General features: G+C 42.5%; 1 protein-coding gene across 1 annotated transcript in view; it reads right to left on the bottom strand.

The window, feature by feature from the left end:
• Window positions 1–66: 66 nt before the first annotated feature.
• The window catches only part of trpc7b (transient receptor potential cation channel, subfamily C, member 7b), a gene marked incomplete at its 5' end in the record, with an annotated part of 46,793 nt that continues 32,898 nt past the window's right edge, over window positions 67–13,961 (bottom strand). Inside the window, 5 exons of the mRNA XM_084550475.1 lie at window positions 67–232; window positions 1,697–1,772; window positions 3,103–3,183; window positions 5,805–6,026; window positions 6,686–6,881. Of these exons, the coding sequence (XP_084406601.1) occupies window positions 93–232; window positions 1,697–1,772; window positions 3,103–3,183; window positions 5,805–6,026; window positions 6,686–6,881 (715 nt within the window). The 3' untranslated portion in view covers window positions 67–92. The remainder of the gene's footprint in view (window positions 233–1,696; window positions 1,773–3,102; window positions 3,184–5,804; window positions 6,027–6,685; window positions 6,882–13,961) is intronic.

Below are 13,961 nucleotides of genomic sequence, written 5' to 3'. Positions count from 1 at the left end.
ACCCTGGTTTGTGCCCCCAATTCCTCCTGATTTCACATCTTCCTCCCTCTCTCTCTCTCTGTCTCTTTCTCTACCCTTCTTGAAAAGTCCTGTCAGTGTCTCATGGTGTTCTTGCCAAACTTGTCGCCGAGTTGCTGTATGAGCAGAGCCAGCTCTCCAGCGGCCTGGGACTTCTCCTCCAGGAGCTCGTAGCGGAGGCTGGAAATGTCTTGCTTGATCTCCTTCAGCTCGCCTGCAGCGTAGTCACGCACAGACACAAAAGATACAAAAGAAGAACTGAGCGAATGTACAGTGACCGGGACACGTGAGCGTGAGCTAGCGCTGACAAGTGTGCAGGTGAGCTCTCATGTACAAGGTCGCAACACAATGCTGTACTTGACACGCGCTAATACAGTATCTCACAAAAGTGAGTACACCCGTCACATTTTTTTTCAATTCAACACACAGCCATTAATGTCTAAACCGATGGCAACAAAAGTGAGTACACCCCTAAGTGAAAATGTCCAAATGGTGCCCAAAGTGTCAATATTTTGTGTGGCCAACGTTATTTTCCAGCACTGCCTTAACTCTCCTGGGCATGGAGTTCACTAGAGCTTCACAGGTTGCCACTGGAATCCTCTTCCACTCCTCCATGACGACTTCACGGAGCTGGTGCATGTTAGAGACCTTGCGCTCCTCCACCTTCTGTTTAAGGATCCCCAACAGGTGCTCAATAGGGCTTATGTCTGGAGACATGCTTGGCCAGTCCATCACCTTTACCTTCAGTTTCTTTAGCAAGGCAGTGGTCGTCTTGGAGGCGTGTTTGGGGTCGTTATCATGTTGGAGTATTGCCCTGCGGCACAGTTTGCGAAGTATGTCACAGTGCATGTTGGCATTCTTGGTTCCCTCAATGAACTGTAGCTCCCCAGTGCTGGCAGCACTCATGCAGCCCCATACCGTGACACTTCCACCACCGTGCTTGACTGTAGGCAAGACACACTTGTCTTTGTACTCCTCACTGACTCCTGGCTGACACCCCACCCCTTCAACCTCTGCAGCAATGCTGGCAGCACTTGTACGTCTATTTTACAAAGAACAACCTGTGGATATGATGCTGAGCTCGTGCACTCAACATCTTTGGTCGACCACGGTGTCCTGTCCTGTTCTTTTTTTCAGATTCTCAAATGTTTTTTTGCCATGAAGTGCCATGTTGAACTTCCAGTGACCAGTATGAGAGAGTGTGAGAGCAAACACCAAATTTAACACACCTGCTTCCCATTCACACTCGAGTAACACTAACAAGTCACATGACACCGGGGAGGGAAAATGGCTATTTGGGCACAATTTGGACATCTTCATTTAGGGGTGTAATCACTTTTGTTGCCAGCGGTTTAGACTTTCATGGCTGTGTGTTGAATTATTTTGAGGGGACAGCAAATTTACACTGCTATACGAGCTGTACACCGACTACTTTACATTGTATCAAAGTGTCATATCATCAGTGTTGTCGCGTGAAAAGATATAATAAAATATTTACAAAAATGTCAGGGGTGTACTCGCTTTTGTGAGATACTGTATGTGAAGCCATATAGTACATTCAGTGCAATAATGTGGGGTATAACCTGACTTACACTACAGGGACACAGGCCCTTTGTCCCCCACATACTAATAAGTGTAAGACAATTAAAGTGGGCTTTGATGAAAAGGGAATTTTTACCTTCATTGACTTCATCGTTCTCTCTGTCCACTTGAGCCTTTAGCACATACCGCTTAATCAGGCGTTTCATGATCTTCTACGAGAAGGAGAAGAAAGACGAAGGTTAAACAGGGAGGACGGGAAAGGGTGACGTGAAGCTACATGCAGTATTTATCCATTCAAGACAATTAAAAGAAACAACCCTGAATACATTGTTTACATTCATTCATTCATTCATTCATCTTCTGTAACCGCTTGTCCTGTGAAGGGTCGCAGGGGGGCTAGAGCCTATTCCAGCTGTCATCGGGCGAAAGTCTATCGTAAGGCTCACACAGATTCACACCTACATTTAGAATCACCAATTAACCTAACTAGCATGTCTTTGGACAGTGGGAGGAAGCCAGAGTACCCTGACAGAACCCACGCAGACACAGGGAGGACATGCAAACTCCACACAGAAAGGCCCGGTCAGCCCATGGATTCGAACCCTGGAACCTCCGTGCTGTGAGGCTAACCACCAAGCCACTGTGCCGCCCTACATTGTTTACAATACAATACAATTCACTACAATTGTGTGGACATGCCGTGAAGAGCGTAGAGAGAATGAAGAGAGATGGCGTGTGGAACACTGAGTATTGTATTTTGTATTTTGCTTTTAATGTTTAGCTCAGTTTATTGTGTTTTTGATGTTATATTTCACATTGTTTTGCTAATTTGATGTCCTTTTTATGTAAAGTGTCTTTGAGTATCTTGAAAAGCGCTTTTAAATAAAATGTATTATTATTATTATTATTATTATTGATCTGTGGCCAACAGGGATGTCCTGCAGCTGTTTCCAAGGGTCATACACTTAGTCCTTTTGTGCGGGCACTCTGGATGTTGGTCGATACCTGACACCGTGCATACTGCCCAATCATCTCACTGCTGGGTGTGTGCGCGCTGTTGTGCGCTCTGAAAAAGCACACAGAAACTGGAGGCTTGAGACACAAGTGCAGCAAACCTGTTGAGTTAGATTTCCCTCAGGGGAAAGGTGAAGAGCAGACTAAGGAGGAGAGCATCTTTCCCCTCTTCAGTGCAACGCTTCGAGTCCATTTACTGAGTTCCTGCCTTCGATCTCTCTGAAACGGCTCATTAGAGGAATTTTCAGCCGTTCCTTTCCCTCTCTCCTTGCCGCTTCCTTTCAATAGATGCTTTTCCATTCAAACTTGTAACTTCCTTACCTTTGCCACCCACCTCCTTCTCTCCCTTCATGTCATCACCCTTCAGCCATCCTCACTCTCCGCCTTACACCTTTCTACTTATATATTCCTCTGCCCGGCTCTCATTTTATTCCTCCTCTTGCCTCCATCCAATTTCCAATTCTCCTTTGTCTCATCTTCACTCCACCCACCCTTTGTTCTCTGCTTCTGATTTTGCCCCTGTCTTACCTGATATCTGGTGGGGTGTTTCCTAGATTTCCTCTGGCTGAACTCTTCTCCTGGCCGTGCATAAGATCTGAAGCGTTCATCCTGCAACAGCAAGAAACAACCCAGTGTTAACTTCACGTCCCAGGGTTGAGCGACCGACCGAAGTAGAAGCATTTGAAACGGGAGGCAACATACTGCCAAAACAAGACAACCATGACAGGCTGTTTGTTTCTAGTGATCAGAAGTCTTCAAAGAGGTGTCACTTGACCCGGGTGAATCTTCATTAACTGACTTCTAGGTGCCTTCCATGCCCATGACTTTTTCTTTGAAGCATGTGTGTCATTTCAACGCTGCAGTGAAGAAAACAGTTTTACCTTAAGCGTGGACACATGCAACTGGCTGCTACTCGACTAAAGCTGCGGAGCCCTGCAAAGATGTCATCGTATTAGCTCATTACAATAAAATGGTAGCACTAAAAAGATGAACAAGAACTGACTGTGTCTCCTCTAACTTAATAAAACTCTAATATGCTATACATCATAACAGACAAATATTACCCAGGGTTCACCATGATTTATTACGCTGAATATACATTGAATAGGTTTTATTTTAGTAGCTTAAGTTACCTCAACTGTGGGCTCTCTGTCAGTGTACAGTTTTATCATATCACTGTTTATTAATTAATGTTCATGTTTTTCATTCATCTCGAGTTCTCTGGAGGGAACAACATATACATATTACAGTATTACTGCCAAAGCTAAATATGTGAATCATAGCTTGCTGCGTATAAAAAGGCAAACAAAGGCGTGTTTAGTTTTTTTTTTTTGTACTCGCTGCTTCATTGAACCTCGCACCCAGATGGTAACTGCTGTTTCAACTGCATGTGAGTGTGAGGAACACATCTTTTATGCAGAGGTTTGCCAAAGGCCAACTAACAAAGTTCAGATCTCCTTGTAGTGTGATCTAGTCCCCATCAATAACGTGCTTCCTTGATCTCTGTTTAACTGATATTCATTTTCTTTGCACATGCATTAAAGTAGCAGTTCAGTTATTCCATGAACATGTGGGCTTATAACTTTTAGTTCAATCCGTGCATGATTTGCAGAGGCTTAGTTGTTTTTTTCTAAATATACACATCCCAGTAACTCGCATTTCACCAACCGCTGACTTTGTTATCTTTATGCACATAAGCTGCTTTGAAACTGCTTTGCTTTTCTCAAATGATGGAGAAAACAGCACCAAAAGACCGGAAAGAAAAAAAAAGAGTGACTCAGAAAGACCATGCTGTCTTTTATAAATCCCACTTGACATTCTCAACGCTGTACTGTTGTCCGGTGTGAGCTTTCGTATCGATCGCCTTCTGCACCTGCCTGCCTCTGCAGTTAAACTGTCAGAGCTGCAGTAAAGCGGTAAGGTGCTCACAGCAGCAGCAAGGTGTAACCCATCTTGTCCCCGTCCAAAGCCTGTCCAGGAATTTGAGCAGACGCAGGCAGAGCCAATGGCCTGACTAATAGCTTAGCAAGTCGAGGTGCTGAGGTGAGCCGTTTGAGCGGAGGAATCCGGCAGAGGAAATGCCCATGGTCAGGCCCAGCGCTGAGATTGATTCTTTATTAAACGGTCTACGCAATTTTCTTCACGCAAGACTTTCTTTTCATTGCTGTGATGTTATTTAGATGGACAGTCCCTAAGAGGGAGCAAGTGGGAGGATGAACAAAGCTTCAGTTGCATCCCAGGCATGTGGAAATATCCGTCCTAGCCTACCATCTGAGCACTCTTTACATACTGCAGCTGCTTATGATTCAGTACCTTACAGTCATGGTACAAACAGTAAATCCAGGCTTACACATAAAGCCAACTCCACTGAGGACTGTTATGCTGCAATTAGTGTCCTTTGCCCCTCTAATGATTAAAACTATTTAAATGAAGCCGCATGGGGCACACAAAGCTGGGAATACAGGGATGGAAATGTAAGAAGTACCTAGAAAAGATAGTAATGAGATAAAAAGAAACAAGGTCTATTTTTAGTGGCCGCTGCAGCTTGGTTGAGAAAACTGTTAATTAACCCTTCTTCACAATGTCAGAAATAGTCAGCTCATTAGTTTATTCTTTGCAGGATGATACTCTACGTGCAAAGTAACAAAGTATTGTTTATTTCTGTAAATTGGCACTAGATAAGAAATCTCAGAAATGCACTTGTTATATTTACATGCTACATGCGCTAATGTTTCATCACATCTCATATCACATAGCCCGTTCAGTTCGGATGTTTCTAAATCTGGTCATTTTCCGAATTACGTCATCCAATTACGTAAGAGCCGAGGCTTTCTTGGAACATCTAGGTTATGCACTTCAGCTTGGGTTTATATTGCAGTTTTTACTGCACATGACGCCTTGCAATACATTTTATGTGTCGTACACAAAACAACAGTTTGCAGTACTGGGTTTTGAAAGATGCCAGCCCGAGGTAAAAACCCAAATTTCTCATCAAAAGTGAAACACGGCTACTGTTAATTAGCAGGTTTTCGGATATGCACAAACCAGAGGGTGGTGGAAGGAATGAAAGTTTGCACAACTCACCGCCAATGGAAAACACTGACAAAGTCTTCTGCATGTAAACTATTTCTAGAGTATTCATTAACCATGTAAAGAGCTTAAAATATTGTCTTTTTTTGGAATAATGGCAAAAAACAATATATTTGGTGCAGGTAAACGTTTAAACTGACCTTGGCCTGCGAATTGAGCATGCCCATCTCCACTTCGTTGTTGTGGCGATGGCCGTTGGCCTTACAGAGGTGTATCAGACAGGACTTGATGCGGAGGACCAGGTAGTAGAAGGACTTGGGGCTGGGAACCATGTTGAAGGGGGCAGGGAGGGTGCGGCCCTCATCGAAGTAAGAGAGCCACAGCTTGGCCCTGGCAAACTTCCACTCCACATCGGAATCCTCCTGCGGAGACAAGCAGACGAACGCGCAGGGTTTATCTGCTTGTCTGCGGAACAGAAAATAACTGTCTGTGATTAGCTTTAGTTCGTTAACTACGAGAGGACACATTATTTTAATTCCATGCAGCATTCGACAAGTACGCTCCCCAGTCCCCAAACTGAAAGCTAATTAATGCAACTTACAGCTCAACACAATAAACTTGGGCTTTTGAGATTTAGGCACATACACACCAAGTTATTAGGTAAACTGAACAACATATCGAAGACATCTGTTGAGTTTGCGTTGTCTTTCTCACTGGAAAATACAATACAAAATATGAACAACTGAACATCTGTCTCAGCAGCTGGTCAACTTTTGTATTTGTTTTTTTTTTTAAATGTAAAAACTATACTATAGTGTAATCTATTTCTGTTTTCAAGACCATTTTTTGGATGTGAATCAATTTTTATTATTATGCATTCAGTATTTTTGGAAGTTGCTGTCTGAGTTGACCTTTCACGGCTTTTACTATTGAGTATTGGGTATTTAGTATTTTATTTTTTTGAGTCACACTCCTCCACAATCCTCCTGCAGACAGAGAGCTGATGAAACAATAATCTTCATTGACTTGTTGACAACATTAAACCCCTTGTCTGTATCGACTGTCCGTCTTGTTTGTGTACCTCTATCTCCTGGTACGAGCTGTTGATCATGGCGATGAGCATGTTGAGAAGAACCACCACCATGGTGACGTTGTAGACCCCGTACAGTACGTAGCCGATGTTCTCTATGAACTTGTGATCATACTTAAGCACCACAGAGATCACTTCAGACAGCCCGAAGATCGACCAGAAAAGAGTCTTGAAACTCTCCTCCACCCTGTGAGGAAAGAGAGAGAGAGAGCGAAAACACGGGAGTAAGGAAATACAACAATGCGCATAAAAGCCTGCTGCGTCAGGAGCTAACTGTTCTTTCAGACACACACATGCTTACACGTGAAATGCATTTCAATGCGATGGGTCTTGTGAGGTAGCACTGATGAAATACCTGATGAGTCATGTCCAATTTCAACAATTTATGCCACTTCTGTTGCCTCTATCTCACACGCGCACAAACACATTTGCCTAGAATTACAGGCAGGGAGCACCGTACTGCGTACACGCTTAAAAAACAAAACAAAATGAAACTGAAAATGCAGGAAATTACTCAACTCCTGCTTTGGAGAGATCATTTGGTCTATATAACTCGTCCTCCCTGCAAAATGCTGAAACGTCTTTGCAGTTAATGAGTAAACATTAAAGGTTTGTTTGTCTTAAATGATGTGATTTGTCTTTTTTAGGTGTATAAAGGCCGCATTTCATCCCAGACTTCATTAAATATGAATTTTGGTCAAATTACTTTCTTCTGTCTGAATGTCATTGTAAATTAAATTTCTCACTCTTATGGAATACATACAAGTCTTAAGCTCCACTTGGCTTTTCCTCTGACATTTGAGTATGCTATGCCAAAGGTGGCTTTTCCTGAGGTCCACACAGTCAAGGATCATTCTCTGATACTGACCCAGTGTGTGGCAGAGGGTGGAGAAAGACGAGCCAGAGGCAATGTAAAACAGAACAAAGCTGCAAGACCTGTGAACATTGACATTCAGGTGCATGTCTGTTGTTAAATATTCCATGAGTGGCAAGCAGGGCTTTGAGATGACAGAGGGAGGGTGCACTCCGTAGGGAGGAAGGAGTTGCCCAGTTGGATTGCTTGAGGTTCTGGGATGTAGGCGGAGGCTGTTGGGAGAGAAGATCAGTTGGTTCCCGGTCTGGAGCTGGGGGCATCTTTCAAATTTACGGCTTTCAAAGAGACACAGTCTCGTCGGCACGTAGAACGCTAGGTGATGGCACAGAGAGAAACAGCACTCTCATATCCTTACAAAAAAAATAAAAAAACGAGGCAGACAGAAACGCATACACAGACTCCTCCATCTTCTCACACAACCATGAAAGCAGAGATTCCTCTGGGTAACCTTTCAAGACGAAAAAAAAAACATACTTTTTAACCTGTCTGTGTGTGTCTCTGTGTGTGTTCTTTCTCTGACTCAGACGCATTTAAGAATGCACTTCATTGTCCAACAGCCCAGACACAGAAAACATTGAAATTAAAACTTGAGAACTAGTGAGATGAAAAAAACAAACCTGTCAGTGTCTGCTCTTTCATGTTTAACACAGACCAAAGTTGTTCGTTGTTCATTATAAATGCTTCTCTGCAAGTACCCCCTTTGTCAAGCTGGGCTCTAGATGCTGGTCTGAAGTCACTGTGCATTGATGAACTACGTCTGAAGAGAATAAAAAGTGGTCGTATATTGCAGCTCTTAACATGTGACGAGATAATAATTCCTCTGGACTTCAAACATGCCCTAACATGGATTTCTCCATGTTACTAGATTGGCTCCACATATGCACAGAGCTTAGTGGTAAGCGCAGGATATTATGTTAGCGTGCAAACATGTTTTTTTTAAGTTTTTTTTTTTTTTTTTTTTACTTAACTCTCTCACAGACTGCTGCTGTGGCTGTTTGAGACAATTTGTGATGTGATTATAAATATATACATGAGATAGCACTGGGGCTTTAATTTTTATGACTGTTATTTCTGTGACTCAAAAATTATTACAAATTATGTATGCAATATTAGAGCTACTATACACCAATCAGGCACAAAATTATGACTACTGACAGGTGAAGTAAATAACATTGACCATCTTGTGATAATACAATGTTCTGCTGGGAAACTTTTGGACCTGGCATTAGTGTGGATGTTACTTAGACATGTACCACCCACCTAGACCAGACCAGGCACCCACAATCCCTGACAGTCCTTGATAGCAACAGCCATCCCCAGCAGGATGCAGCCTGACACAGACACGCACACAAAAACTGTTTAGGAACAACTCAAAAAAACATGAAGAACAACACAAGGTGTTGAAGCCTGATCCACAGATGCCCCTTCCCTCAACCCATAGGACCCACAGGCCCCCACTAACAACATTCTGTTGTCAGACACCACAGGACGCCCTCCCATGTCCATTCTCTAATGTGTCACAACTAGTATGGAGGCACAAGGGAAACCTACACAATATTAGGAAGGTGGTCATAATGTTATGCCTGGTTGGCGTATATCCCACTACAACCCTTCCAGGGTTCCTGTACAGCAAAAAATAAAATTATGTTTACAGCGTGATACAAAATAATAATAATAAAAAAGGTTTTGGTCTCTATTACTTAAATCACAATTCAAGTTCATAGAAAAGTGAGGAAAGTTTAAAAAAAAAAAATTTTTGTTTTTAATCATATCAAAGCTTAAGGTTGCATAATTTGGGGGCTGGGGGGCATTAACGTCATCTCACCTTCTTGCCTTAGCTACACTCAACCTTTGTTTTTTTTAATCAATTTTTGGATTAGCCAAGAGTTTGGCCAAGTAAGGCATGGCTCTGATGGTCATAGCCCCCTGAAGATCTTCAAAGATACTGTAGGTCAAACTGTCCCAGTGAGGCGGTCCTTGAAATATTTAATTCTTAACATATTTGTTTTTTTAATTTACATGGAGGAATTTAAAGCACTGAAATGTCCAGAGACAGCAGAACGCAGCAGAATGTTGTGGCGGTTAGCCCATGACCTCTGACCTCTTTGACGGGCTTAAGACACAAGGCGGGTTCTCCAGTTCGTGGCGAGAAAAACACATTTTAAAACGGGTACAGCGAGAATACCACCATGTGCAACAGGGCAGCGACTTCCTCGACTTCGCCAGTGTAGGAGTACACTGACACTAACAACCCCATTAAGTTTTTAAGTGGTTTACTTTTTTGTGTTGCGGTGATAGAGGGCATAGGTGTCAGACATGTCACTGCTATGTCACATGTCTAGCAGTGACTGGGGAATACAACAGTACCTTCTCCTCACTCACTATTCACATCACACACACATTCCTAAAAGCCTATCGCACAATCAGGAGAGCCGAGGAAGGTGATTTTGGTGGACTTCCCTTGAGAATCTGTTATTTTGAGCCTTCTCTTTTTTAATAATATCTTCTCCTGCGGCTCTCTTAAAAGAACCCTTTACTGTGGCTTTGACATATGAAACTAAACAAAAATGAAGACAGACAAAATGATCTGTTGCCGATTGTTTTATCCCAATTATCTTTTAAATCAAATTATTCTTCCAATAAGTCTTTTTAGCTCTCCATCCCACCCCTGCGCAACACTCACTCGATTTAGATTTCCATGTTCCCAAAATGCGAGTGCGGATAATGACGGGGGCTTTGTTCCAGCTAACATTAATGTGCCATTAGCTCAGGCATCCACAGAAACGCGCACAATTGAAATAACACACTCACCACACACAGCTGACTATTTATGTTCAGTCTTCTTCTGTTCAAGTGGGCAGATTGTTAGTTTGAAGCAACTTCCAAAGTGCTGTGACATTAACAGTAACTCTGTGTTGGCAGAGTTACTCGAAGTGAACCTCTCCTTATTGCGTTTCACGTCAAGCACAAGAACACAGGCTTGGTTGCGCAGAGCACGCTTCACATATTGCTCTCATATAGACAGAACTTGGACAGCAGTACATATGAGTCACGATGTTTTTCTTTCATACTGAATAGTATCGATGCATGGGCAGCCAGTGTTGCTGTGAATCATCATTTCTTTTGGCTTGTCTCGTTTTGCAGCTTATTTAATTCGCCGAATTAAGCGCAAGATGCCTCTCAGCGAGGAAGCGCAATTATAGAAAAATTTATCCACGGAGATCCCTGCTAAATCTGAATTTGTCTTTTGCTAATGTCAGCTAAAGGCACTGGTCATGTGTGTGTTATACAATACCCTGTTGTTATGATGGATGAGATGCTCGATGCTCTGGGTAATGGAAACATTTTTAACAACCTAAAAATCTGATTATTTCGTTTCAAATGCGCGTGTGTGTTTTATAACAGGATTGTACAACAGGCAGTGAATCAACAGGGACAGTCGGCAGCTGGAGACAGCGATGGACAGTGTGTTATTATCCGTTATTAAGAGTGGCAGCTCCCAATAGGTTGCACGCAGCCTTTTCAAACACACCCACACGTGAACACACATTTGTATAGCTATCTTTGTGAGCACATTCATTAAAATGGTAAATTTCCCAGCCTGAGCCTTTACCATCACAACTGTGTGCCTAAAGACTAAGACCTTTAAAGTACCCAAAGGTCCTCAGTTTTCCTAAATGAGCTTACTCCGTTGGTCCTCAAGTTGATATCTGGAAAAACACACACACAATCGCTTCAGCACTTCGTCTTTGGCATGTTTCCATCACTTCAGAGCATATTATATTCACTGTCAGATTCATTTCAGGGGTGTTTGCCTTAGCCTTAAACCAATTCTTCACTCTGAAATTTTACTGGGTTATGTCATGGGCAGTTAGTTTTCATCCCCGAAAAGAAGTCCCCTGGTGTGACTGAGTAATCAGATTTATGTCCCCACAACATGAGAAATACAAAAACACTCACCCTGCAGGACACTAAAAAATAAAGAACTGATTCTCTTCCTTAGTGTGACTCTTTCTCTCTTCTCTGCACTGAACTCCTGCCACATACGGCGTGGTGTGCGTCTGTGTGTGTGGGAGACTGGTGAGTCACCTCGGCTCTGCGGGAGAGGTCTAAACCCAATCACCAACAGGCCCAAATCAACCTCTTTGCCCCGGAGACTCCCTCCGTCTCTCTTTCTTCATGCTTCATGTTTGTGGCCGTCGTCTCAGCTCCTCTCTCTCTGTCTCTTGTTTGTCTGCTCTACCTCTCTCCCACATTCTCTCATTATATTCCCCCCGCTTTTATATCATTCCCCGCATTGTCCTCCTTCCTTCTCGCTGTTTCCATCCTTCATCCCAACAGCTTTTTGCCATTTCTGTCACTCAGTCTATTCTTTTGATTTATACTTTTCCTTTTTCATTATTTTCCATCTCATATAGTCCTCCTTTTGTTTAATCTGCAGCAATACTTTCACATTGGCCGAATATGAATGTAAATGTAAATGTAGCCTTTGTGAACGGCTGCACCCGGCCTTTTGCTCTCTCTCTCTCTCTCTCTCTCTCTCTCTCTCTCTCTCTCTCCTTCTGCCCTTCAGTCATTATCACGTTATTAAATTCTCCCTCTCGATCACCACGCCTTTCCTTTCCTTTCCTTTCCTCTCCCCTCCTCATACGGACAAGCAGTCAGACAGGCAAATATACCCGAAACATCTTTAAATATTAATTTTAGTTTAACTTTCTATCTGTGGCACCAAAGGAGCCGTCACCATGGCGACAACATGGGTGGGGCCTTGCCCACCTCGGCTTTTAATGAATGAATGCACGCAGCGCCCAAGAGATGCCTGCGTGCGAGTCTGATAGTGAGACTAAAAATGGAGAAGGAAAATGAAAGGAGAACTGAACAAAAAGCGATGGGTGTCTGTTTGCGAGTGTGCGTGTACTGTGAACTGTGCATCGGACAGTTTGATACAAAATGTGGCAGAAAGAGAGCAACACAAAGGCAGGCTGCTGTGGTTATTTGCCTTCAGGCAAGCTGTGAGAGAAATCTTATTAAACGGGGAATACAACTCCACAAGATGAGCAATTAAGAGTGTTTTGATAGCAAATCAAGCACGACATCAACTTTTTTTAATTTGCCTGCTCCCTCGCTCACTCTCTCTTTTTTTTTTTTTTGCCTGTGTTCGCCTGTGTTGTGTTTTCCTTTCCTTTCCTTTCGTGTCCGGCTACTATGCGTGATATCGTATAAGTTGGCTTGTTTCTTGTCGTTTTTCATTTACCAGTTAAGCCCTGAGCTGACCAAAACCTTTCCTTTGAACAACAGCTATCTAGCCATAGCACAACACTTTTGATTTCAGCTGATGGTTTAAGAAGTGCGCAGGAGGTTATTGTTCAAAACAGATATACAGTGGGTTTGCTATTTTTTTTTTAGTCATTCTCCAAAATCAAAAGCACAGTAAGTGCAAAGAATACATTTAACTATCTTGGTTAGTTCCTCCCCCGCGACCCTTAACAGGAATAAGCGGTTACAGAAGAAGAAGATGGTTAGTTCCTCTAACATTACTTGTAAACATTGGCATGTCCAGCTAGCTAACTTGTTAAATTCAACAGATAACTTATCCGTTAGCCGTTAGCATATTGTGAGCTATCACTAAATTGCTTTTGGGATTTCATTTCATTTCATTTTATTTGGCACATAAAATACAATAAAAAAACAACAACAATACAAAAAAATATATATATTGACAATACGTAATTAAAGAAGGTAGGAGCATAAAGGCATGCCAGGGAAACCCCAAAAAAACCTCAAGGGGCTTGTATAGGAGGGTTCCCCCAAAGGACATTGTGCAGATGTGCAGCTAACTCAATTATAACAGTTATATTTAGGCTTGAATTATATTTAGTGTAATTTAAAGCGTGGCCACTTTGAGTGACAGGTGGTTGATATCTCGGGTTGCTAGCTAGCTCTAGTCATACTCATCCTCTTTCCCCACGTTGGAATTAGCTGGTAGACAGGAAGAGTCAGATACTGTTGAGATGGCTTTACCCAGAGCCACCCACATAGAGCTTCAGAACTGGTTTTCTGGATAGGGGACGACATGGAGGCTTTTTTATTTTATTTCAGTCAATTAGTTTTGTTTGCCCAACACATTGGTTTGTCAGCATCCTCAGTACCCTCTCTAAATGGCAGTAAACTGCTTCTATCAAACAGCCTAGTTTCTTTATTTTCATGTCATGAAAGCAACTTTTTTCTCAGTTGTTTAGCACAATAACATGAATGCGGCCATCAAATGCTTTTCTTTTCTACTGTTAACAAAATTGGTTCCAGTAAGTCTTAGAATAAACTTATGGGACTAACGTTTGTGTACCTGGGTCTACAGCTAGATCACAAACTGGACTTGTTGGCAAACATTGACTC

This window comes from Chelon labrosus (assembly GCF_963514085.1).
Source record: "Chelon labrosus genome assembly, chromosome: 8".
Taxonomy (NCBI): Eukaryota; Metazoa; Chordata; class Actinopteri; order Mugiliformes; family Mugilidae; genus Chelon; species Chelon labrosus.
The sequence above is the reverse complement of the archived record's forward strand: the minus strand, read 5'-3'. Positions and strand labels throughout refer to the sequence as shown.